This window comes from Conger conger, chromosome 2 (genome assembly GCF_963514075.1).
Source record: "Conger conger chromosome 2, fConCon1.1, whole genome shotgun sequence".
NCBI lineage: Eukaryota > Metazoa > Chordata > Actinopteri > Anguilliformes > Congridae > Conger > Conger conger.
This window is the reverse complement of record NC_083761.1, coordinates 49089114-49116807: the sequence shown is the minus strand read 5'-3', so window position 1 is coordinate 49116807 and position 27694 is coordinate 49089114. Positions and strand designations below refer to the sequence as shown.

Sequence of the window (27694 nt, the reverse complement as noted above, 5' to 3'; positions counted from 1 at the left end):
ACTCCGGTTTCCTCCCACAGTCCAAAGACATGCACGTTAGGCTGATTGGAGAGTCTAAATTGCCCGTAGGTATGAGTGTGTGAGTGAATGGTGTGTGTGCCCTGCGATGGACTGGCGACCTGTCCAGGGTGTATTCCTGCCTTTCGCCCAATGTATGCTGGGATAGGCTCCAGCCCCCCTGCGACCCTGATCAGGATAAGCGGGTTCAGATAATGGATGGATGGATGTTTGAAATGGTTAAGCGACAATAACATCCATATTCTGCAATTGTCAAATCCCATCCAAAACCTGTGGTCTGAACAGAAGAGGGGTTTCTGAAAAGTTCTGCATGGACTAATCCCTTCAAATGTATTCTCTAACCTTATGACAAATTATTAGAAAAGACTCATGGCTGTCATCATTGCCAGGAGTTTATGCACAAAGTATTATAAAGATATGATAAATGTGGAGGACTGTGAAAAATATAAACTGAAATGCAGGATATTGTTTTTTATAACATACACAGACAAGCACACTAGGCCGTTATGAGATGAGGGGAGTTATGATATGGATATGTATGTCAACGTAAGTGTTTGGATTAAAGATGGACGGTGCTGTCGTACAAAGCATCTTATTACAGTCATTAGATTTTGGAGAAACTGATGATTCATTTTCTCTCTGCCTGGAGGATTAGGCGACATCTTGGTGGTACAGGCCTATTTCTGTTCAGACCTTATTTGGGCAAATTAAGTGAACCATGGGGTGTGGAAAGCTTGCTCAGGATTGTATTTAAGGGAAGTCCAAAGGGACATTTGGGAGAATCAGTTCTCCTGGCACCACATTTATTGGTATTAAATGTTTTAATATTTGCTCTCACTGACCTAATGAATGATTATGTGTATTAACAAACCACCATATCACATTCCTTTCCAGCTCTTGCAGCTTTGTAATAACACCTTTACTCACTTACTAACAACATATCCTACACATTCTGGTTACAAGGGTTTTACAGCTAACAGAGTTAGATAAACTTCTTTCCTGCAATAAAATATGAATCCTTACAGTTTCCCGTGTCTGAGGGGATCCTTACAATTCAGTAGCCCTTATATGACATTACTCCTTAAAGTTGGTGACCCCACGAAATATTACTCCTTACACTTTAATCACTTTGCACTTTTCACAAGTCCGTCGTCATTGGATTGTGGAAGTTCAGAGGAAAGCTCCACATAATACAGCCAAATATTATGGGTGGCCTGTAGTGTAGTGGTTAAGGTAAATGACTGGGACATGCAAGGTCGGTGGTTTGAATCCCGGTGTAGCCATAATAAGATTTGCACAGCCGCTGGGCCCTTAAGCAAGGCCCTTAACCCTGCATTGCTCCAGGGGAGGATTGTCTCCTGCTTAGTCTAATCAACTGTACATCGCTCTGGATAAGAGCGTCTGCCAAATGCCAATAATGTAATGTAAAAAAATTGAAAACGAAACAACAATGCTGATTGCTAGGGAAGCTGACACTGCAGGTAGTGTGGTAAAACATTACATACTTTATTGACACCGTTACCTTCCTTAGCACACAATCCAAAGTAACTACAGTACGTCGGTGCGACATGTAGATGTGCTTGTTTATAGATGAACACATAAGCGGATATTCACCCAATATGGCCACCACCACATCCTCCCGCAGGATCTCGATGGAGCCGCGGGAGATGAAGTACAGGGCGGTGAGCACGTCGCCGTAGTGCACCAGGGTGTCGCCAGGCGGGGCGTGGGTGGTCTTGAAGCGCATGGCCAGGGCACGCAGGCAGCCCTTGCTGGCCCCGTGGAAGGCCTTGCAGTTCTGCAGCAGACTGCGGTTCAGGTGCAGGCAGATGTCCGCTTGCAAGCACTCCGGAAATCCTTTCAGCACCTACGGAGAGGAGAGGGTGGAGAGAGGGGTCGATTTCAAGGGGAAAGGGAGAAAATTGGAAGGAAAGAGAAGGAAAGCGACTGACAACGAGCTTGTTCTTGAATAATATTAATCGCACATGCCTTCAATGCTTAAGAGCAGTGGTTCCCAATATTGGTCCTGGGAATCCCAGTGTATGCTGGCATTCATTCCTACCACAACTGGAATCTCCTAGTGTTAACAAGCTGTTCATTTTCATTAATTGGACAGTTTTCATGTTGAGAGGGATATTTACCCTCTTAAGCCACATTATGTCAAAAATAGCTTTGCATGAAATGAAGAGGAAGAAGTCACATTCAGATTGTGCTACGGAATCAACAGCATGTTAGCTCACAACATGTAGACCTCTTCCTTTTCTGCACCCACACTCGGATCATATTCATGGCTAATATCTGCAATGCGCTGATTTTAAACAATCTTGAAGCACAGATTTTGTCATTGCTGGTAATGATGAAAGCTAACATAGTATTTACAAAGTGGTGTATGTTTTTTTAAAATTAAGTATACTTAGTGACTGAAATGGATTTTTCAAAATTGAATTTATGATTTACTCTTCCAATATGTTAATAAGCTTTCTGTTACTTGCCAGTTGATTAGTCAGATTGTTGGCAAGCATGTTAATCAAGGAACATTAAAGAAAACAGGTTGAGACCATTGATCAGTTTAAAGGAAAGTTTTCCACCCCAGCAATCTTCAGCTCACCAACCGCCTTTGCTGGCCACCAAAACTATTGGGTAGATACTGAAGAATTCAAAGACAAATGCAAACAAGCCAAACCTTTTAAATTTTAAGGAAAACATTAGAAAATAATTAATTTGTTCAGCAACCTTAATTGAGCAAGATGTTGGCTGTATCAACAACCAGCATAGACAGGACCAAGTTTCAGATCCACTGGCTAAGAACATATAATGGTGAATATACGAAAGTATAAAAATGTATGTATCAGTCAGGTTGTGAAACGCCACACATACAGATAGATGTCATGTCATGTCGGTCATGCTGACATGAAGCTCTCCCCCTTGAGTGAGTGATATGGCATGGGAACATCAGCAGCGGCATCCAGGAGCGGTCCAGCTAGTGGCTAAACAACTGCACACCAAGCCACTGCTCTGCTGGGTTTGCCCCCAGGGCCAGTCGTATGGGAAGTCATGGCCCAGTGCCCAATTACGCCAACGTATGGGAGATGTGCTGGGTTGTGATGGGTTCCTCTAACACGGAATTGACAGACCAGCCCTTCGCTAACAAATGCCCCTTCCTATTAGCTTGTCTGCTTGTGACGGTTCTGAGAGGAAGCGTGAGTGTAGAGGCTGCCTGTACCCAGGGGTGATGCCACTCATGGTGGGGTACAGCCGGGAGCATTATGTCTAAAAGTGGAATCTGTAACCGTTTTGCCAGGGGTGTTCTTGCTTCTCCCAGAAGTCAATCGCATGTGGGCGTCAAACATTGCATCAATGGTAGTGTGGGTGGGTGAATATGAGGTCCTGTATGCCAACTAAAACATTTACTGAAGTCATATGCGAATGGCCTATGGAGCTAATCATCAGCTGTTCAATATCCATATACCCATTGGATATTATAGCACATTATAGACATTGTCTATTGTTATTATTGTACTTAATCATGAAGCAAGAAACATGTGCCCTACATGGAAGTCTGCCACTTTTAACAGTTGTTTTGTATTTTAGCCTTTAACTTGCAGGCCATGTTCAGGAGACAGTATTGAAATGTATGTTGTATTATACTGATATCTCTGAATGTGGGAAAAGTCCTTTCAGGCCTAAGGTGGGGGGGGGGGGGCTGCTGAGGTTAATGGTCAGAGAGAGCCCCGAGAGGGTTAACCGATGGCACATGCCCACCAGTCATAGCAGTTGTCTTCTGTTGCACAAGTGTGCCGAGTGTTTAGCGAGACTACTCCGAATAGACCGAGGAAATCAAACCTACCAGATTTTTGTCCCCTCATTTAACCGTATGAAATAGCTTTAATAACTACATTGGTTATCTCATTTGAAATGTGAAGGCTAACCATTTAATCAATGATGTTAAAACTGGAACTCAATTGTAAGAATAATTATCACTGTCTGCAGCTGCATCCAATTAGCGTACTAGAAAGTTGACAAGCATCTTCCGGTTCTTATAACAATTTTATTTCTGTTCCTTAGGACGCACACAGAGTAATAGTAAAGTTTAGCAGTGTGGAGAAATTGTGTAAAGTATGTGTGCCTAATTCTATTTACATCCCCTCCCTTAAAGGTACAATAGGTAAGAGTTTTGTGTTAAAACATTGTTATTGTCATTGTAAAAACCCCTGCCTGTGTCCTTAAATTCTGGTTTCAAAATATACAGTTGATGGACTGACACTTTGTACCAAAACATTGCATAGCTGTACAATAATTCAAGATCATTGGTTGAAAATTGGTTCTAATTGCTGCAGCATTTCTACCTGCCTGTGAGACAGTGTTCATGTGAGTGTGTCATGGCGGTCATTTGGATATCGTGGGTCTACGCGAGCGTGCTCCTGCATGCTGAGACTCACAGCGTTCATGTCGATGTCGTTGGTGTAGGACCAGGCGTAGTGTTAGCGTGTTAGCGCGCTGAGCGGACAGCAGGGGGACTCACAGCGTTCATGTCGATGCCATTGGTGTAGGACCAGGCGTGCTGGAAGTACTCCTCCAGACGCTGACGCAGGCCCCCGGGGATCTGGTGGAAGCGGATGAACTCCTTGACCCGGAGCATCTGGGTGTGGTAGCGCGCCGTGCCGGAGTACAGCCGCTGAATGATGGCGGACACGTTCCCGAAGATGCTGGCATACATCAGCGCTGAGAAAGGGATCAGATCAGGGCAGGAGCAATTCAATCCCATGCAATCCCACACAAGGAGAACAGTTCTGGGTCAATGAGCAAACTTAGAAATACACACCGCTTCCAAATGCAGTGCAGTCCGTATGTATTTGGGAGGTTGTTTCTTCTGATTTCTGATTCTGATTATAGCTTGCTTGACTGTCATTGGCACAACTCTTGGCCTCATTACATTCAACTCTTATCCAGAGCTATGTACAGTTGATAAGACTAAGCAGGAGACAATCCTCCCCTGGAGCAATGCAGGGTTAAGGGCCTTGCTCAAGGGCTCAACAGCTGCGCGGATCTTATTGTGGCCACACCGGGGATCGAACCACCGACCTTGCGGGTCCCAGTCATGTACCTTGACCACTACGCTACAGGCCGCCCCTGTTGACAAACAGCAATAGCAGACTAGATACTGAAAGCGATTGAATACACCTGACCATTCAGAAGCAGCTGAGAAGACAATCGACCAATTACTTTTAGTCCACTAAAATGGTGGGGACTATGTATAAAAAGGGATGTAATTCCTACATGCATCACCCAATATTGAGGTAAATACCCTCAAATTAAAAGGGACAGTCTCCACTTTAGTGTCAAATGTTTTGTTAACAAAAAGGGTTGTACATGGTTGTACATCATCAAATATTGATGTAAATACCTTCAATCCCCATTGTTTCATTTCAAATCCAATGTGCTGGAGTACAGAGCCAAAAGAACAGAAATGGTCCAAATACATACAGACTGCACCTTACATATGTTCCCCAATTAAAGTTTTTCCCATGTAACTTTGCACACGCTTCAATAGATACATGTAACTAGCTGGATGTTGGAGGATGTGGAGGGGCCTGTTTTGGCCCTGAAGAAGGACTCACAGCCGATGAGCATGACGCAGATGGAGAAGATCTTCTCAGAGTTGGTGTTGGGCGAGACGTTTCCGAAGCCCACGCTGGTCAGGCTGCTGAAGGTGAAGTAGAGGGCCGTCACATACTTGTCCTTGATGGAGGGGCCGGAGCCGGAGTCGCTGTCGTTGTAGCGCTTGCCGATCTGGTCAGCCAGGTTGTCCAGCCAGCCGATCTTCATGTAAGCCCTCTCCACGTTGCCGATGGCGTACCAGATGCAGGCCAGCCAGTGGGCGATGAGCGCGAAGGTGCACATGAGCAGGAAGAGCACCGCCGCCCCGTATTCGGAGTAGCGGTCGAGCTTCCGCGCCACGCGCACCAATCGCAGCAGCCGAGCGGTTTTCAGCAGGCCAATCAGGGTGGTTGTCTGAGGCTGGGAAGTCGGGGGAAAGAACAGAACAAAAGGGGACTGAATAACTATGAAGCATTACAGCGTTGATACGTAGTGTTTAGATTACGGCCTTAGAGAGAGGAACACTGTAATTGGATAGGGTAAACTTGTTCAAGGCCCATACGTTATACTGTTTCTAAGAATGCTGCCTGTCACCCTACTGTAGGCTGCCTATTTATGGGTCCCACCTCCTGCAGCGTTTGTCGCTGAAGAGACACCAGAACAAAAAGCTATTTATGGCCACTGCCAGGATTTCATTTGTCCCCACTAAGTTTGAATACAATCTGTAACATTCAATTGAAATCATTCATTGATTATCTATACAGATCATGGTTGTTGAGGCCTGACAGTTGAAATCTACATTTTCAGAAGCAGTGTCAGTTTTCAGGGGAAACCGACACGTGCGATTTGGTTTTTATACATGGAATATACACTCACTGAGCACCTGTACACCTACTTATTCATGCGATTATCTAATGAGCAGCTGTGCAATGCATACAATGATGCAGATATGGGTCAGGAGATTCAGTTCATATTCATAATCAACCATCAGACATAACATATTCATGTTTGGCCTCATTAAAAAGAGGCTAAAATCTTGAATCATTCAATAATAGTATCATTGTGCTTAGCCCTGCTTACAGTATTGTAACGTCACTTTAATTGATAAGTACATTGTAATCTTGGGAAGGGCTGGTCCTTGTCATAAATTAGTATGAACCCCCTTCCGTATCTCCACCACTTAACTCGCCATCACCCAATCAGGGCAAGCATCCTCAAGCGCTGATGGATAAGGCTGGATAAGATGGCCACAGGAAAAATGTGTTGTGCTGACAGTAGACATAATTTTCCCATTGTTATTTTGGTGGTGGTTTCCTGGTTGTGTGCTCACTAGCTTGTTTACTTTGTTCCTGAAAATGGAAGAGGGTAATACTGTGCCAATACCTAGCTTATCACTCTCTCTTTTACAGTAATTTCAAATAAACATCTTGTCTAATGTCTCCTGTTTTGAATGAAATAACCAAATAATTTCATTTTAAGATCTGATATAGTCTGTTTTGACAAGGTAGATTCCACCAGTTTACTCTAAACCGATTTATCAACGAATTTAGTGGTTTAATTGTTAATTGTCATGTCATTAATTATTCAATTAAATCATGTAAAGTATTTCATACAGTGCAGTCCGTAAGTATTTGGAACATATCTGTTCTTGTTGAGATGCTCACTGTCCAATTACTTTTGGTCCCCTACAATGGGGGACTATGTATAAAAATGGATGTAATTCTTACACTGATCACCAAATATTGATCATCAATACCCATTGTTTTATTTCAAAATCCAATGTGCTGGAGTACAGATCCAAAAGAACAGAAATTGTACAACTGTCCAAATACTTATGGACTGCACTGTATGTAGGTTAAGTGAGGGGTTCTAGCACACGACACTTGTATTCAGTATTCAGAGAGCTGAACATTTTAACAAGGGCATTGATTATTGGAATGGCTGAATTTTTAATTAATCTTCGCTTCCCCAACATGTTTTCCATTAAAGCGGAGCACAAAAATAACAGAAGCATAAATAATCTGCAAACGGATGTTTCAGACAGCATTTTGGGTAACCTTCCACCCCTGCCTTTAAGCCTTTTAAGGCCCACTGGAGAGAAAATTGTATCATTGGCCAAAAGGCAATATTCATTTAACTATAAAATCTTTTGAGGACATCTTTATAAAAACCCACTTTACATAAGATAATACCCTGCTGGGTGATAACCTCTGTTGTCCTCAAGTTGATAAGTGTGTACTTAGACTAGTGTGTAAATAGAGACATCCTCATAGGTTGTAACTTGAATGACCTACAGTGACATGACAATTCACCGTCCTCACATAGGTTTCCAATTGGTTCTTAATGCCTTTGTTCAAATCACCTGGGTGCTACAGCAATAAGAGCCACAAATGATATCAACTCTTGAAAGAAAGCAGATACCTTTGATGTAGTTATAAAGACATCTTGAAAATCATCTGGATCATTTGTCCTCCCCGCTGCAGTCTGCCCTTTGTTGTTATTTCATTTCTTCTTCAGAGTGCATTGCCGTGGAATGAATACATTTCCGCAAGTAAACGCTGTGTGCTTCCACAGAAATTAATCTTCCACCTCGAAAATTGAACTCAACTGTAAAGCTTGTAAAACTGTCATTTTTCATTTTTCTATCAGCAATGGGAAAAATGAAAATGACACCTTTACAAGCTTGGCAGTTGAGGTGATGCAAAAATTCACCTCATTCCCAAGCAGTTTATGCTTGCCTGCGCTGCTAATAGCTGATTTCAGAATAGAACACATGGCGGCAGACTCAAAATGAAATCTCTTGATTAAATGAACGCACAGGGAGTTCACAATATAGTTTTGACCAAAAATCCATTTGCTGAAAAGATGCGATGATAGAGCAGTGTAAAATGAGTGCATTTGGGTCTATGTACGAATCTACGAATTATACAGACGGGTTCAATTCCCAGCCATAGCACTTTCTGTACTGTGTTCTCATCTGTAGCCTTCTCTCTGCTTTCTCCCATCTGAATATAGTGACAACTAGACCAGGATCATAATGCATGGATGGGCTCCACGGCCCAGTGTTGAATCCACATTGTGCCAGTGTTGAATCCACACTGCACCAGTGTTGAATCCACACTGCACCAGTGTTGAATCCACACTGCACCTGTGTTGAATCCACACTGCGCCAGTGTTGAATCCACATTGTGCCAGTGTTGAATCCACACTGCACCAGTGTTGAATCTATACTGCACCAGTGTTGAATCCAAATTGTGCCAGTGTTGAATCCACACTGCACCAGCGTTGAATCTATACTGCACCAGCGTTGAATCCACATTGTGCCAGTGTTGAATCCACATTGTGCCAGTGTTGAATCCACACTGCACCAGCGTTGAATCCACATTGTACCAGCGTTGAATCCACACTGCACCTGTGTTGAATCCACACTGCACCAGCGTTGAATCTATACTGCACCAGTGTTGAATCCACATTGTGCCAGTGTTGAATCCACATTGTGCCAGTGTTGAATCCACATTGTACCAGCGTTGAATCCACATTGTACCAGCGTTGAATCCACACTGCACCTGTGTTGAATGTGGCCTGCAGTTCTGCAGGACCTCCTCCCATGAAGAGCTTTGCATGTTTGTAATGTACATGTCATGCCATATTGAGCCAGTGTAGTGGACAGAGAACGGGGTTTATGTAAGCAGTTTCTTACTCTGGCATAATAGAGGGGGGGGAGGCTGATGAAAATGGCCTTGCAGTAATCTAAGCAGATATGAATGCATATACTAGAGTTTTGGCATCAAGGAGGTCAAGGGATAGATAGAAAGAGAATTTCTACTGAATTTGTTAATACATCTGATTAGGTCAGGAAATAAAGCCAGCAGGCACTCTCCAGACAAAGACCAGACACCCTGGAGTGAGACTCAGACAACACAGCCTGACTGCAACCCACACAAGCCGTCCCAACGCATCCCGTAAATACCACTCCACTCCGTAAAGGATTGTTTCGGACAATGTCTAGTCTCATGCAGTCTTTTTACCTAGCTACAACAGCTGACATGACACTGCCAAATCAACACCGTGTTCACTGGATTCTGCCCGCAACTCGCTAATCAACTGATTGGCATGTGCACTACGTCGCTTACTGAGTGACAGAAAAATCATTGTCAGGACAACCTGTGTGTAGGAGACGACCATTGCTTGCTGAACACAATACAACCATTATAGTTGGCAGCCTCATTCTTTAGTTTATCAGTTTAGCTTCTAGTTCATTCTGACGGGTAACCTCTAGCGACTTCGCTACCCCCTCCTTGGGGCCCGCGTGACCTTTGGAAAAGATGGTCTCCAGCTATTTCTGGCCGCTATTAGAGGTAAGTTTGCTACCTTTCTGCCAGAAAAGCTGATCTCACAGGCTGCCACTCTGATGGGTACTCAGTGGGCGGTAGGGCTGTGCAATCACTGCGGCCATTGCTGCTGCATCACTGAGTCCAGCATGACTCCACCCAGCCATTTCATCCAGAGGCTGGGCTTGACTACGGCCTAAGTGAGAGGTCTGGACAGGGATAGGGAAAGGACAAGCCAGCCATCGCCCTGACTCCACTCACCTCATGGGCACGGCTTACCAAATGATCTGTGTTCATTGAGGGCATCCCATCATGTTGCTTTTACCTCTAGCTTTTGTTTTGTGTTTTGCTTCGGGTGATCATCACCAGCACCACTTTTTTCAAAATTTGTGCTGCAATGGATACACTATTATTTATTTATTTAAAGGAGCACTGTTAGGCTTGTTTCAGTTTGGTCAGAGCTGTCCGTCATATCCCTCAGGCTAGCCAAGTTAGGTTCCGTGATATTTTTATGCTAACCTTACTGGAGTGTTATGCGATCACCTGGATGGGTGGCCGTCCATAAACCTCTGCTTTTCAAGGGTGGAGTTACCTACTGGGAAACACAGGCTGGAGATTCAAGCCAGACCTGTCCAGTTTGTTTTGAGAAGTTTTGCCCCATATATGGGGCGGTCTGTAGTGTAGTGGTTAAGGTAAATGACTGGGACACGCAAGGTCGGTGGTTCTAATCCAGGTGTAACCACAATAAGATCCACACAGCCGTTGGGCCCTTGAGCAAGGCCCTTAACCCTGCATTACTCTAGGGGAGGATTGTCTCCTGCTTAGTCTAATCAACTGTACGTCGCTCTGGATAAGAGCGTCTGCCAAATGCCAATAATGTAATGTAATATTTAGGAAACTGCTACACTGACGGTGATTTAAAAAATGCCTACACACATAATTTAAGCATTTAATCCAAATAAGCTCCACTGAAAAAAGCGTGACAGTGCTCCTTTAAAGTAAAGCAGACAGGTCTATCGTCACAGGTCTATTTCATATTTTAATTTGCTTTATTCAGACAGGGCAGAGAGACTGCCCAGAACATACCAAGACAGGGACTGATCCCTGGCCAGTGCCGGGGGGGAAATATACCAGATTTAAGAGTCACCGCCACTCAGACTGTACCACACGCTCCATTATGGAAACTCTACTTTGATTCCACAAGTCAGTTTATTCTTTTTTCTAAAGATAATGTTCGCTTTAGCTTTATTGGACAGCACAATGTAGAGACAGGAATTTAAAAAGATTTTAGCTTTTCTTCAGTCAAACATAACCTAAACTGTATCAATGCCACATGCACATACTACCTCCTTGACTGCATACAGTGCAGTCCATAAGTATTCGGACAGTGATATATGTTTAGTTGTTTTCACTCTGTACTCCAGCAAAACAACAGTTGAAATAAAATTGGACACAACATTGAATATGAAAATAATATGATTTGCGTTCATTGCTCCAATTACTCTTGGTCCATTAACCTTGGGGGGGGGGGGCTATGTTTAAAAAGGGCTGTAATTCCTACACGGTTCACCCAATATGGATGTAAAAACCCTCAAATTCAACCTTTCTCTTCATAGTAATTGTTTGTTTTCAAACTCAATACGCTGGAGTACAGAGCCAAAACAACAGCAAATGTGTAACTGTCCAAACACGGACTGCACCGTAGCTATCTGAATTCTCCATCGACGCATTTGAGGCATTAAGTCAACACCCACAGTATAACCCTGCATCAAGCTCAGTCACGAAGCCTCCTTACCTCCTCGGAGCCAGAGCGGAAGATGAGCAGGTCGAAGGGGATGGCGGCCACGATGTCGATGAGGAACCAGCCCTTGAAATAATGCACGGCGATGCGGCCGGGGTGGCTGACCACCTCGTCGTTGTGGTTGACGTAGGTGGTGCGGAAGTTGATGAGGATGTCGATGATGAACATGATGTCCACCACCAGGTCCACCACGTTGAGCGGGTTGCAGGTGTAGCCGCAGGTGCGCCGCCGCTCGTCCTCCTGCTCGTTGAGCAGGAAGGCGGCCGAGTAGGGTGTGAACACGGCCGTGTACAGGACCAGCAGCAGGATGATCCAGTCCCACACCGCTTTGAACGGGCTGTAGTGCAGGATGGTCCACTTGTGAATGCGCGGGGCCTGCAGCTTGTATTCTGGCAGCACGTCCGCTCCCAGGGACAGCACCTATAGGAGGACATCAAGCAAACACCTTTATGGACCCACCACGGACCATGTATGCGCTCTACAGATTTGACCCTGTGCTTGGAGGGACTTCCAGCTAGAAGGAAATCAACACCAGAACCTGGCCATGGTGCCCAAAGTTTGGCGTTGAGCAGGGCTGCCCAATCATGGGCCATGGAGGGCCAAGAGAATGCAGGTTTTCATTTCAACCAATCACTACACCAGCTGATTTCACCAATTAGTTCCCTCCTCTCTGGTTGAAGGTGTGTTAATTAGTGAAATCAGCTTGTGTAGTGATAGATGCTCTTGACCCTCCATGGCCCTGGTGTAAAGGATCTGTGGCACAAACTGCGGTTTGTCAAGGTACTAGAGTGTCAGCTAGGCAGCACATAACTTCCCCCGGACAATATCGACCTTCTGCAGCTAAATTAGCCATCACAAAAATTACAAGAAACGAGGACACTGTGCAGCAGAGAAAGCCTCCTGTGGCTTTGGAGAGATTTTCAGGACTGAGAATAGTGGAAAGTGGAGTTCTGTCACCACACACACAAGCCAACATCATCTGCTCATCTGCTGGGCTTCAATTAACACGTTTCCCCGTGTGGAGCAAAGACTTCTGCAAAGGCAGAAGCAGCTGCGCCAGCACTGATATATCCCACAGTGGACTGCCTCAGAGGTCAGCATAGATCAGGCCTGAAGTTTATCATTTATTTATAATAATAAATTGAGGAAAACTCAATCAAGAGTAGTTCACATCTGTACACGCTTTTCAGTCAGTAAACACACTAAAAATACTGGTCAGTTAAAACTGCACCCTTTAAAAGACACTTAAGATAACGGTATTAATGACATTAGTTACATTAAAAAGGTTTAATGTTTTAATACCAAACAGTTAAATGGTATAGAGATGGTTACTTCTGTGGGAAATCCATAGGTCATGTACTGAATAGGTATAAACTATACATGCTTGCCATTCCAACATCTTCTTATCCAAAAAGGTAGTTAATAAAGCCTTGCAGTGTCTAAGGGCCTAGATAAATATTTACATCCAACCAGATTTGTTTAACAAGGATGTGCTTAAGTTAAAATGTTTCAAAGTGAAAAGAATATTTATGATCCAGAACGAATACTGAGCATCAAAGTAAATATGATATATTTTACTATATTTTAAGTAACATTTTTCAAGGATGACTGACTCTGTTTATATTTGCTTAGGGCTCTCTTTTTGAAGTGTGCTGCATCTGAACAAGCGCTATCTCCCCAGCGGGGAGAGGGAACACGACGGCATTAAACACACCCCTGCCCCAGACACATAGAGAATGAGATAAAGATGAACGGAGGGTGTGATTCCTTTAACAGCTACACTTTTCATACCCTTTGAGATGCAACAACAAAAAGACCGGGATGAAGTCTGTGCCTGTAAGGTGTGAGTATGTGTGTGATGTGTTTGGGTGTGTAAGACTCATTCTAATGCATGCCGTGTAGCACAGGGTCTCCTCGGGGGGGGGGGGGGGGGGTTTTGAACAAAAGCGACTCTGGAGACAGAGCGTTGGAGTTGGAGTGAGAAGGTCAGGCGGGGTGTTTCGCAGACAGGAGCGGAGAAGGCCAGCAGGCCCCGCGGGAGAGCGCAGCATGACGCCCGGAGCAGCGGCTGGAGCTGTCGTCCCCTGCAGTGTCCCCTGCCCTCTCCTTCCCCCGCAGGAGCCCTGTACGCTCAGTGTGTAAGCAGTGATCTCCAGCCTCTTTACAGCATCCAGCAGGGTTCCCTGAGCCACAGCAGGGGCAGCTACAAAACAGCCTCCAGGTTTACATTCTCCTGACAATGTCAGCCTTCATTTGTAGTGGGGCTGTGCGCGCGCGTGTGTGTGTGTGTATGTGCCTGTGTGTGTGTGTGTGTGTGTGTCTGTGTGTGCCTGTGTGTGCGCATGAAAACAAATATATGGGCCATTCCAACTCCAGGAGGGTGTACCACAGAACCTCTTGGATTTTACCAATTGTGTTGGTAGACAATTATGAGATATAGAGTACCTGAAAACTTGAGCTGCGTACTCCATTTTGTTTCCCAGTAGAGCCGTTTGAACTTTGCAGAGTGTCACAATGAAAAACGCATAGTGGCAAGAAATGTGATATTTAGAGGTCCATAACTTTGTAAAGAAAAATGTAGAATGTAGAATTAATATTTCACCTCAGAACACATGCATCTACTATTTGGCCATAAAATGTAATTTTTTTCAGCAGGGACCAATTTTGGACAGTCATATCTGAGATACACTCAGTGACCACTATGTTTTGGTATTTTGGACATATTAGACTTATTGGTCTTCTGCTGCTGTAGCCTATCCACTTAGAGGTTTGGCGTGTTGTGTGTTCAGAGATGCTCTTCTGCATACCACTGTTGTAATGAGTGGTTATTTGCATTCCTGTCAGTTTTGACCTCTCTGATTAACAATGCATTTTTGCCCACAGAACTGCTGCTCACTGGATGTTTTTTGCTTTTCACACCATTCTCTGCAAACTCTAAAGTTCAGAAGTTTCTGAGACACTGAAACCACGCTGTCTGGCACCAACAATCATTCCACAATCAAAGCAACTTAGATCACATTTGGCTGATGAAGAGGCATTAACAAGCTGATGTACAGCTCTACCTAATAAACTGAGTTTAGTTGTCAGTTTTTAGCACATTTAGGCACACCTGAAAACCAATTTCACCTGACCCTCTACAGGAATTTTACATCTCATCTTTATCTACCACACACAGAAAAATCCATGAGGTGCTGAGGTGCAACCTCCTTGAGTTGGCGTGGAACGGCTCATATGTATGTCTCAATATTTATACTGGCATATATTATGAAATACAGCTCTGGACATTTTTTTTCAAACCACCCCAAATGTTTTAGAAGAAGAACCAGGGTTACTGTTTACTGTTTAGTTTCTTTAGTTTGCATAATTGAATGTACAAAAACACTGTTACTTTTCAGTATTTTTATTTGTCATTTTCTGCAAATAAATGTTCTGATTGACATTATTGGGAATGAAAATCAAATCTGGTCAATATTTAATGAAAGAAGTTTGATTTTACAGACACTTACCATAAACTGTGAACCTGAATATGATGAGGTCTCAAACTTTCCAGAGCTGAATATTTTATTTTTTATCATAAAGTATATGAGACAATAGAAGAAAAATAAATTAATTTCTAAAAATAAATACAATGTGTGTGTGAAAATGAGTCTGAATATGTATGAGGCAAAGTACAATTAGCACAGCATAATACATTCTCTTTGTTTCTTTTGATTGAATTCACACAGTACAGGTGAGTCATTCTCATATAAAATATTTAGCACAGATTCAAACATTTTGAGCAAATACGCAATAGATATTTTTGCTGGTGATTCTTACAGTTGACTATAAGAATTCTTGGACCGAATTCCAGTAAAATTATGTTAATCCCCAAACTGATTGCCTTTCATTATTCATACTTTGACATTATCCGACACTGTCATTAGCAACATTAGAAATGCAAACCATCTCACACACCTTCCCTTCAGTCCAAGAATCAGCTTAATCAAACACGAAAACCCAAGACCCACGCTCCAATCTGATGTTTCTTTGCAACAAAACCACCTCACACCTCCCTTGAACACGGCACAACCCTACAAAGTACGTGTTTCAGTTACAGCGCACAGTTCACCGGTGAAACGCGCCGAACAGGAGGGTAGAACACTGACCGGAATCATGATTAGCGCCTGCATGTCTGCGAGTCGGGAGCAGCGCCCGCGCGTTCCTCCTCAGCAGAACGACCCAGGTCCGGGGAATTTGCACGCCGCCCTCCACCTCCTTCTCCCGGTCCACGGCTCCCCGCCCCGCCGCGTGCCCCTTTTCCTCTGATACGAGTCGAGTCCGAGGGTGTGTGCGCTGGAGGTGGACTTTCATGTCCTGCCACTCTCTCCCTGTCCGCTCCCCGCGCCCGCTGCCCTTTTATACGGCTGCAGGCAGCGCACCTGGCACTCCATGTGACACTTTCACTCTGCGAGTGGCCAGGGATGCTAATCACACCAATTTACAGTCAGGCAAGTCCAAAAAAAGCCATTGACGGTTTTTTTTTTTTTTTTGGGACCCGTTTTCGTTCGCAGGGAGTGCAAGCCAGAGACTATTCAAAAGCATCCAAAGTCTGTTTGCATCCATCTGAAAAATCTTGAGCAAAGGAGAGTAGCTCCTAAGAAATGAAAGAACATCCAGTTCCTAACTGGCACAAAACATACTGACTATGTTTGGCGATAACAGACAGTGGATATTGCAAAGAAACCTTAGCCAGCAGAGCTGAAGGAAGATTTGAAGTTTTATTTCATCTGGGAAAGCTTTTGTTATCACATGATGCAGGAGTGGGCCACTGGAGTTGGGCAAGGTGTGGCCGAAACTGAAAAATGAGCACCAAACGTATCATCTCACATTCCACTCTGTGCTCTTTTTCTCCCCCATCCCACAGTGGCAACCATCCCTGCTGAAAAAAGCTGCTCAAGCTAGGTTTAGAAACAGCTGGTTGACCAGTTCAGACCAGCTCCCAGCTCAGCATGGTTTAGCTGGCTGACCAGTTCAGACCAGCTCCCAGCTTGACAAGGTTGACCAGCTACCAGCTCAGACAAGCTACAGACACTAGCTGGTTGACCAACTCAAACCCACCTAGACCAGCTTCATGACCAGCTTGACCAGCTCGATGTTCAAACTGGTGAAGCTGGCATAGGCGGATTTTGCAGCAGCGTACTCTTTTACTCCCCTATCGCCACAGTGTCAGACATATTCTCTGCTGTAAGGACTGGCCCGGGGGAAGTGAGTGGGGAAGCCAGTGAGGATGTCACCTAAATGTCACCGCAGAGCATTAATTAACGCATGGAGATGCAGGGGAGTGTGGAGTCGTTCCTGAGCCCTGTGCCTTTGTGTCAGTGCTCTTCTCACCGCTGAAGTCCAAGTTGGATTTCTCCCATCACCGCCTCCGGGGCCGGGCCATTACCAGTGCACTGACTGGGGCCCGCTGCCACGGTTCCTGTAACCTCCCACTCACCCCAGATGAGCGGCCTCAACCCCCAGACTGCTCAATGGGAAAGAGCGGGAGGTCAAACCCAGGTCAGCCAGGACTGACTGCTACTGACTACACCGATAATCACCAGCTGACAAATACACTTACAGACCACTGCTGTAAACAGCACACAATGGAGCAGGTCTAGTTTACTCACACAAAATGCACTTGTTGTCAGTGCCACCCAGTTGTGCAGCGGGTTTTTTTTTGCAAACGTCCATATTGACTTTTCATACGCAATCGCTTCATAATCAAATACGATGCACAACAGTCACAATCTCCTGGTCCCTGTAAATGTTTTAGCTCCAAACATGACTTTTTGGGAAGATATTCAGTTAGGCTTATGAAGGAAAATCAAGCACTGTCAATGTGCTTTGTTCCCGCCTACAAAACTACGAGTAATCTTGTTGGCTGAAACTTAGCAATATCGATTCAATTTGTTTGCGTTCTGTAATTGTCCGTCTATATGCTATTTTCCATTGGTGGTGTGGAGTGTGACAATCCTGCCAAGTATTCAAATGTGATGACGCAACTACAGGAACTAAAATTCAAGGTTTATAAATAGATAATTTGTTATTCAGTTGATGCTTTTATCCAAAACGACTTCCAGTTGATTAGACTAAGCAGGGGTCAATGCTCAAGGGCCCAGTTGCTGTGCAGAGCTTATTGTGGCTACACCGGGGCTACACCAGGGCTTGAACCACCAACCTTCCGGGTCCCAGTCATGTAACTTAGCCACTAGGCTCCAGGCCTCCCCAGACTGGACACGTCGCTCAATATTACTGGACCATGTGATACCGCATTGTTGGTTGTCAGTAGTCTTTTTTTCTCCAAACTATGCTAAGGCTAGACTATCTCCTAAGAAAAACAGTACTCACTGTGCTCCCAGTAATAGCTTTGTTTCAAATTAAACTCTATTTGGAATGAAAATTGTTAAATTGAAAGATTTTGTTACCATAGATGTCTCCAAATCCACCAAAACTTGAAAAATTAAGAACAGGCAACTTAATATTCAAAATAGAAAATTAACATAGGCCCATTTAACTGCAGAATGGTGGGTGCAATGGATTGTGTAATGGATTTAATTTTTCACATTCAGAACCCTTCCAAATAAAAATGTAGTAGCCAACTGTTTGCTTATAGACATTTCAAATGATAAATGATATGCTTTTAAATCTGCCACCATCTATAAAATATTCGAATGCAATGCAACTCGTCAACAAGGGTCACTATGAGCCCCGTAAACGATGTTACCACAGCAATAATCACAATAGCAAACCCCTCATTTCAATAATGATAAACCACCATTTACCTTTTCTCATTGCTGTCCAAAAACAACTTAACTAAAAGCACAAACTTGGTATTGTCCTTTTTGCCATAATACCTAACCACTGCTCAACATACAATCCACACACAAAGACTCTGGCTTCAGCTGGAAAAGATACATAACTCAGGTGACAAATTCAACAGATAATGACTGCAGCAGCCTCCATATAACTCCGTGCTGATGCCCCCTGTTGACAGAGTGGTACATGAGTAGCAGTGTATGAGTAATGAGTACTCAGTAGCAGAGAGATGGAATACTTGCAGGTTCAGGTTTCTGTTTGAAGCTCATGGTGCCTCTCGGAGAGAGTAGGAGTGCACTGGCAGAGAGAGAGGAATCATGCAGGCAAATACCGCCCCCCACACCCCATTCTGTCCAGTCCTTCTAGGATGCACACATAAGCATCACTGGTATACTACATACAAACACACCCCTGTAAACACACACATACACACATACAGTGGATCCAGAATTATTGGCACCCTTGATAAAAATGAAGAAAAAAGGCTGCATATAATAAGCAGCATGGATAATGATCTATAGTTTATGTTCAAACATACAGGACAACTATATACTTTTATTTCAATACATTTACTCTCATGATTCAATGGTTTCTTTTATTTAGTAATCTATTTTTTTCTGAAAACCACCGGTGCCAAAATGATTGGCACCAATAGAAAAATCAAACAAAGTGAAATTGGCAATAAAATCTTTCTTTAATTTAGTTAATCTTAGTCTAAAGGAACTATATTGTGTCATTCTACAACTTCATGATTCACTAGAATATATAAATAAGGCAATAACGCAAAATCCCTTTGTCAACCATCAGCATGGGAAAAGCCAAAGTAAAAATTACATAAACAGTTAAACATACCCCTTAGCACTGTAAGGGCAATAATAAAAAGGGCATAAAACATATGGAACGGTCCTATCCCCATGGCCGGGAAGGAAGAAGGTGAGGGAGGCCATAAGTAACCCAAGTCTAAAAAGAAAATATAAAATGGCACCTCCATGCCAGAAAACTCTTTGGAAGGGTAAAAACCAAGCATCTTGAGTTTGCCAAACCTCAATGGAATTATGACTGGAAGAGAGTGCTATGGTCTGCTGAGACCAAAATTGAATGTTGTGGCCATACACACCATCAACATGTTTGTACACACTCTGAAAAGTTCAGTATGGAGGAATGGTCAAAAATCCCTCCAAATGTGTTTTCACAAATTATAAGTAAGGACTAATCGCTGTCATCTTTGCACAATGTAGTAAACCAGGTGCACTTTTTGTGCATATTTATGTAGGGTGCCAATGATTCCAGAGCCCACTGTACGTGCTTATCTGAACTGCACACAAATATACAAATCCTTGATTTAATCAAAACTGAAAATGCATATAATTCTAATCCATATGCACACTAACAAAATCTCACTCCCTCAACAGTAAATAGGCAATGAAAGTGCTGCATTTGGATAAGGAGCACAAAACACACTCACATTCAGGCTGTGCTTAATTATGATCTCATCATCAGAAAAATAGCCCTGCCACCTTTCTGTAACATTTTTAGTACATCTCTCCTGTGGCCTTCGTGTGATGTGAGTGTGCCGTCTCATCCCAGAACGCGATTTGAGTTTGAGGAAACAAATCAGTAACAAAATGTACTGACAGTAGCCCATGATATCCTCCTGAGAAAAGGCTGAAGAAAAGTCTTTCATGTTTTTGGCATAATACAGGTGTTTTAGATGACAAGAAATGTATCAAAAAGATTTTTATTGAATATCCCTTGTACTGTAGGCTTCAGCATTGTAGCATAGTACAATATATGGTTCTTGAGACCCATGTCGTCCCCCCACGTCCCCCCAATTCAAAAATGAATTGAAGAATATTTCTCCTGTCTTTTGCTATTTTAGTTTTCCAAAAGGCAATGAAGACTAAGAAGCCAAGGAGGACAATTTACGTTATGAAAAAGCTGCATAAAGAACTTCATTATTATTTACTTTATATGTCTGAACAGTAAATGCATAACGGCTACAAAGTATTGCCATCTTACTTAAAAAAGAGACACCTGACACTGCCTGGTCCTAGGCTGATGGACACAGAAGTCCCTGCTGTACACACTCACATAACCATCCATCCTGATGTAAGCATCCATCACAATTGCAACCCAGCCTTAAAGACACCCGGGAGAATCGAGCAACAGGAAACAAATGAAAACGCTCTATAAATTTTCGCCCAACGTCCGTTCGACACCAGCGCTCCCAGAACAATGACAGGGCAGCGAAATTCATTTATTTCCAGCGAGCGAAACAACAGCCCGGCGACGGTAAATTTGAAGGAAACAGCAAGTAATGGAAACGAACGGGCGCAGCGTAACACAGAGCCTGTTCTCGGGGGGGCCTGACACGTCGTCTCGTTTCGACGCGTGCCGTGAGTCCTCAGAGCGGAGAGGGGCCGGGCGCTGCTATTACTCTGTGACAGAGATGGAGGGGCAGGGAGATGGGCTCCTTAATGGAGCAGAAGTGAGCAGCAGCTGAGCTCCGGCACCAGTGGGGCAGCGGCCCAGGTACGCAGCTGAAGTGAGAGAGAGAGCCGGAACATTCCGGGGCTGCTGGCTGGGGCCTCACTGTTCCATTAAGCTCCAATAGGGCCGTGAGGTACGCAGGAGGGGGAGAGCGCGGTCGTGGCCCCTCTCTGCAGACGGCGTGGCCCATCTCCCTGACCCTGGCAGATCGTTGTGCTTTCCAGTGTCGTGGGTCTGGAGAGCAGGTGCTTCCACCTATCAGGAGAGGCTACAGCAGGGGGAAGTTAAACTGAGCCCAGTTCACTAACGTCGAATGGTGTTCACCACAATTAACAAAAACAAAAAAACAAATATACTGTATATCTAATAACATTTCTGCACAAGTACTGATTTATACATTTACATGACTTTCAGGTGTACAGTGAAACTGTGTCCATTCTGGAAATTGGAACCACAACTGTAACAATCTGGATTTTTCCATTCCATTTCTGCGATAACCTCCATCAATTTAGGACAGGGCGGACAAGTACTCGCCCTTCTTTGAAGCCAGAGGGTTTCTTATGAATCCACAGTCGACACGCTGAGCTGTGCAGTCATTATGTTTGAGTGCACTTCATTTTCAGTTGCCATAGGCACAAAGCAAGTCCATGATCAGAGTTATCATTTCTACAATATACAATACATACTCCAAATGCAGATGGTACTCCTAGAATCAACTCTAGACCTTTTGCTGGCTCTTGTTTGCTGTAGTACAGAGAGGAAACTAAACAAAAAATGTGTCACTGTCAAAATACTTACGCAAAGTATTATACATTTACATTTAGGCACTTGGCAGATGCGCTCATCCAGAGCAATTTACTGATTATGATTATGTTTTTATACACACAATCCATGTATGCAGCTGGATATTCACTGAAGCGATTCAGGTTAGGTACCCAGCTCGAGTAGCTACAGCAGCAGTACAGCAGCAAGGCAGGTGGGATTTGAGTCCACAAACTGAGTTTCAACCCCCACCACCCCACATCTGTACTGTCCATATAGTCCCATGTCAAGGTGACTGAGAATGCATTGTGGCAGATTAAATTACATAAATTGCATTAACATAACAGGTAATCAGTAATGAAGCGCTGGAAGGGAAATTATTTGTTTCACTTAAGAACAGAACAATTAACAAGAGGAAATAAAGCCTGAAGAATGAGCCTGACCTGGAGTAGGCGTAGACGGTTCTAATATGACAGCACACTTCAGACAGCAGCAGAGTTACTTATTTTTATTTTGATCTATAATATAGCAATTGTTGAAAACATACCACAATAAAATCAGGCTACCTTACACTAATGCCTTTCTCCAGTTGCTTGTAACAAACAGTTGGGAAAACTACTGGTAGAAATCTCTAGTTGATTATTGGATAGCACTTCAACATTTCAATCCAACATATTTTCTCTTGAAAATACATTTTCTGAATGTGGCTACATTTGAAATGGAAGGTAGAAAATTATAGTCATTATATCAATCATAGTAAATACTGTCTGAGAAATGTTGAATATTTTGATAGACACTGATTTCCTACCTATTGAGGAAAATAACCAGATGTGAGCATGCCACAAAATCAAAGGAAAGATAGTGATGTAGCCAGTGAGTTATAGTGGTCATCACAAATAATACAGCTCCTGTTAGCAGATTCCCTCTTGATAGGTAGTCATCAAACTCCATTGGGAACGACCACACCAGTCTCTAAGCAGCAAGAGCACTCAGTATTGCCCTATCCTCCTCTGCCTATTCAGATACATATCAGTCAGTTCTCATCTTGCTAGAGGAATAATGTTAACTGAACTACAACTCCAACTCAAACTGACAAGGTCACTGTAATCATTGCTGAAAGGAACTGCAGTCCACACACACACCATATACCACATTTCCATCATCTATTCTGCAAATAACGTTTTCTTCCATAACGAAGGTACTCCACAGAACCCCATCCCAGCTCTCTCATATGGACATTACCATGGAAATCTTGAAGAGATAAACTTTCTGTTTCTCTCAGTTTCTCTCAGATCTCATGCTGTCTACTAATCCTCCATCATGTTCCATAAAACTGTGTATTATTTGAAGTACTGATTATTTCTAATGAATACTTTCTCTTTGGCTGCAGGGATTAATTCCTTTAAGGTGGTAATGACTAATAATTTCCTAAATAAATGTGCAACAAAAAAGTACCAGCCCAACTGAACAGCTACCTTCTTCACAGACCCAAACCTTCTCCTTTAGAACAGTAAACTTTCTGCTTTGTGAGTCAGAGCAGATATTTAGAGGACTAGATTCCTTAACAGATTGGAGTACTCATGTGGGTATGTTCCTATCTTAAGATTACAATTCGTCAATTATAATTAATCATTCTCTTAAGCGTGAGAAAAACACCCACCGACATCTAATTTTCTGTATGTGAATGATGCAATTATTGACATACTTATATTTAGTACATTCGATATTGAGATGGCTAGGTCCTGTTTTGTGGGAAATAATGGGTAGTGTCAGCTCATATGGGGATGTTCCTTCATTTGGTTGTTTGAAATTGCTCAACACAAAAAGCAGTGTTAGGGAGTGGTGTGTCAGTGGGAGCAACCCCGTCAGCAGTAGGGAAGCATGCCTTGATAATTGTTAAAAAAACATGCCCGAATTTAGCCTACCAGATGTTAGCCTATCAAATGTAGTGAGCATTATGAGGGTCTGTAATAATTAGATGGTTTGAAACAATCATACTGACCAAGAATCAAGCAGACATTATTCATGAGGGGGGTTGAGGATGGAGACAGATGCAATGAAAAGTGAGGAGATGGCTTCTCGGTATTTAGCTAAATGATCTACTGCATACTACATGTAGGAACAAATCTGTATGTGATTGACAGCAAACCTGAACTAAATGGTTATGGAGTTAAACATGAGACCTTTCCACAAATTTGAAAACAAGATTGCTTTTTATTTAAATTGTTTACTGCTTATAAATTATATAAAAAAAGGAAATTGGCCCTGTGAAAAAGTTTGGGAACCCTTTTGGATTATTCGTTGTTACTTTTTCAAATTACTAAGGCCCAGACCCAGGTGATTTACTCGTTAGGGCTTCAATGAGTCAGGTGAATATAATTCCAGGGCTGAACGTTTTATTCAGAAGTAACTCCTTCTAAAGTATCCAATTGCAGTGGCTGTTCTGTCTGGTGTTAACAACCATGGGTTCCTCTAAACCAGGGGTCGGCAACCCTGGTCCTGGAGAGCCGCAGGGTGTGCTGGCTTTCGTCTCCACCTTAAAATAAGCAACCGATTCAGACCCAAGAAACCAGGTGAGGTGCGTTAACTGTGTAATCAACGGCTTTCATTGATCAATTAATGCCAAGTAACAACGAAAGCCAGCACACTCTGTGGCTCCCAGGACCTGGGTTGCTGACCCCTGCTCTAAACAATTGTCCAAGGATTTCAGAAGGATTTGGAATGGATACTACAGACTTGAATATTATTGAAAATCTGTGGAGAGATCTCAAGCATACATGCAAGGTGGCCAAATAATATATCTGAGCTAGAGGTGTTCTGCCAGGAGGAATGGGGGAAAATTCCAAAAGCAAGAATTGAAAGACTCTTCGCTGGCTACAGGAAGTGTTTACAAGCTGCTATAGTTGCCCGAGGAGGAGTTACAAAGTACTAACTGACAGGGTTCCCAAGCTTTTGCACAGGACCTTTTTACTTTTTAAATTATTTTGAAACTAAATTTTTCTGCTTGCTTTAAAATTTTAAGAATGTTTAACGTTCTAGGTCAGGTTCACTTCTGTTCACTTAGCTATTAATTGTAAAAGGCTTTAGGGCTTTAGGACTAGGGCTTCCAAAATTTTTGCACACAACTGTATTTCAACAACAACCAATCGCTGCCCTTGGTACAGTTACTGCCCCCCTAAGTCTGTATCACAAATGTGAGACATGGAGCAGGGAGAGGCTGCTATCTAGTGCACACACATGGATACTGCACATCCTAAAAAATGCATCCCGCTCCAACCCCCAGTGAAATGCCTCAAACATTCCCATGTGTCACTCTATTTTTTTTTTCTGGTGTGTCACTGACATACTGCACGAATGGAAGCAATTCATAATGTTATATTTCTTTTCCTGTTAAAAACCCCGAATGTTCTGTTTCTTTGTTATGGCAGGCTCATAGTTACAGGGGGCAGAGAGCTAGAGGCTCGCTACAGGAGAATCCATTTCCTCAGGAGAATGATCACACACACACACACACACACACACACAGGCACACACACACACACACACACACAGGCACACACAGGCGCACACACACACACACACACACACACACACACACACACAGAGGCACACACAGCACCTGCCAGGCTGCAAGCCGACAGTACAATGCTGTCTGCTGGTCCTGATAACATTCAAACTAGTCTCAGCGTAAATGATTCATTTAGCCATATTGAAACTTTCTCTGTACCCCTTGTGGTAAATTTTGGATGTTAGAATTAATTGACTTTTCATGATAAGGCAGCGTACTGTATACTGAAGATGTTCCAAAAGCTATAAAACAAAGTAATATTAAATAAATAAAAACAACGGAAAAGGCAAAATGCTTGACTCCTTGCTATACATTAATTAAACACTGTTACCAATACCGACAAGCATACAGGGTGACAATGTGCCAAAAGCATCACCAGGAAACTTCTCTTCTGGGCTGAGCTCACTTCTCCCAATGCGGAGGATGCCTTGCTACCATCACCGAGACTGACATCCCAGCACAAAGCCCTCGGTTCCCTTTTCTCTGAGCTAGATGTTCTGAATCTGTGCCATATACTTATACTTTCTGTTTCTGCTCAGTTCTTCTCGTATAATTTTGAGATTTGTTCCAAACATAGCTATATTGTCGATATAGATTTTATTTGTGTCAAGAGAAAAATGACTAGTTTAAAAAGGTCCATCTGTATTCATAATCACAAACCACAGTTCACTTGACCCAGTTACCTGTATTCTAGAGTAGACTCTAGACACATACAACTTAAAACAGGTTCTCTCTCAGAATCCTGTTCTGATCATTCTTTGATCAGTGAGTCCTATTCATCCCTGCTGGGACACAAGGCCACCCATTGTTTCTTTGAAATACCACAAAGCAGAGACAAAATATTTTCACATTTCATGGTGAACACCTAACTACTCAACTGCAATCAGAAAAAACTCACACAGATGTTTATCTGCGGAAAGATGATTGTGTGTACCATTGGAATACAGCTAGCTAAAGATCTGCTTAGGTTGACTTTTTATTAAATTTATATTTTATTGTCCGATTTTTCCCCACTGAACTTGATCTTCGAGTTGATATCCCACCAGCGGCTGTTCCTGCATCAGGACAAGATGGCCGACTCCTCCGATTTGTGCGATGCCTAGCCTCACTATTTTCCACACTGCAGATTACCAATTACACACTGCCCATGTTGCTGGAGGAGAACAAGGTCAGCGTATTCATAGTTGGTGCATCTGCAGGTGCCTGGTCTGGCCAGGAGTGGCTGCTATTGAGCAACGAGACAAACAGAAATGTTGTCTGTCTCATCGTGATTCCTCAGGGAGGCTGAGCAGATTGTTGCTTTGTCAATGCGGACCTGCAGCTATAGCCGGCAATGGTGTGAACAAGTCTCATCCACCTAGTCGCAGTGCTCACACTTTTGCTGAGAACGAGCTTCTTTACAGCCTGACCTGTAGGCCCATTCCACAGACTTTCTAACTATAAAGGCTTCTACAAAATACTCTAGACACAGCTGGAATATATATTTTCAAAAGTCCGTCAGTCTGCTCTCTGGTCCAATGAGAAATGCTGTCTGCTAAAACAATCACGTTGAAGAAGTGAAGCGCAAATGGAAATCTACTATGTTTTAAGTTTTCTTCCTTTGTATTTTCCAAGAGCGGTCTGGCAAAACACAAAACATCACTCTCTTCCTCAAGGACACCTTACTTTTGGACCTTATTCAGCTGCTCAACTTTAGACCCACCCTTGCTGATACCCACCTTGTAATAATGACTTTGCTCTTTTCAATAATTGCAATTATTATAAAAACAAAACACAGACAGTGAACATTGGAACGCAATCACTTACTCTATTAGGCCTGGACAGATTTGAGAATTCTTTCTTACAGATAAGTCGAAAATATGCAAAATAATTTGTCACGTTTCAGGTCTGTCTCGCCATGTTTTATGTTTTAGTCTCGTATTGTCTTATCATGTATTATGTTAGTCTAGGTTCGTCATGTTTTTTAGTTTATTTCTTGTTACGATTTATTTTCTCGTCATGTCTAGTTATGTTTCGTTACGATTATATTACCTTGTTATGTTGAGTGGTTATCGTCTTAGTTTCGTTTTGTGTTATGTTTTGATTTATGTTTACTGTTACGTAGACTGGTTACTGTTTAAACATACACTTTTACATGTCTTTCCGCAAACCTTGCGTTCCGCCTTTTCTCTCTCTCTTTCTGTCATTCACACCCTAATTGTTTCCATTTGTCTATTTACTAAAACTACTAACGCTAGATCAGGATTGGGTAGAACTAACAAACTAATCATGTGTTCATGTTACCTTATG

The 27694-nt window shown here is 43.0% G+C and overlaps 1 protein-coding gene across 1 annotated transcript in view; it reads right to left on the bottom strand.

The window, feature by feature from the left end:
- The window catches only part of LOC133121240 (potassium voltage-gated channel subfamily H member 6-like), a 69068-nt gene that overhangs the window by 6269 nt on the left and 35105 nt on the right, over window positions 1-27694 (bottom strand). The window contains exons 7-10 of the mRNA XM_061230445.1: window positions 11743-12168; window positions 5637-6036; window positions 4541-4740; window positions 1633-1885 (exon numbers count right to left, since the gene is read on the bottom strand). Coding sequence (XP_061086429.1) covers window positions 1633-1885; window positions 4541-4740; window positions 5637-6036; window positions 11743-12168 — 1279 coding nt within the window. The remainder of the gene's footprint in view (window positions 1-1632; window positions 1886-4540; window positions 4741-5636; window positions 6037-11742; window positions 12169-27694) is intronic.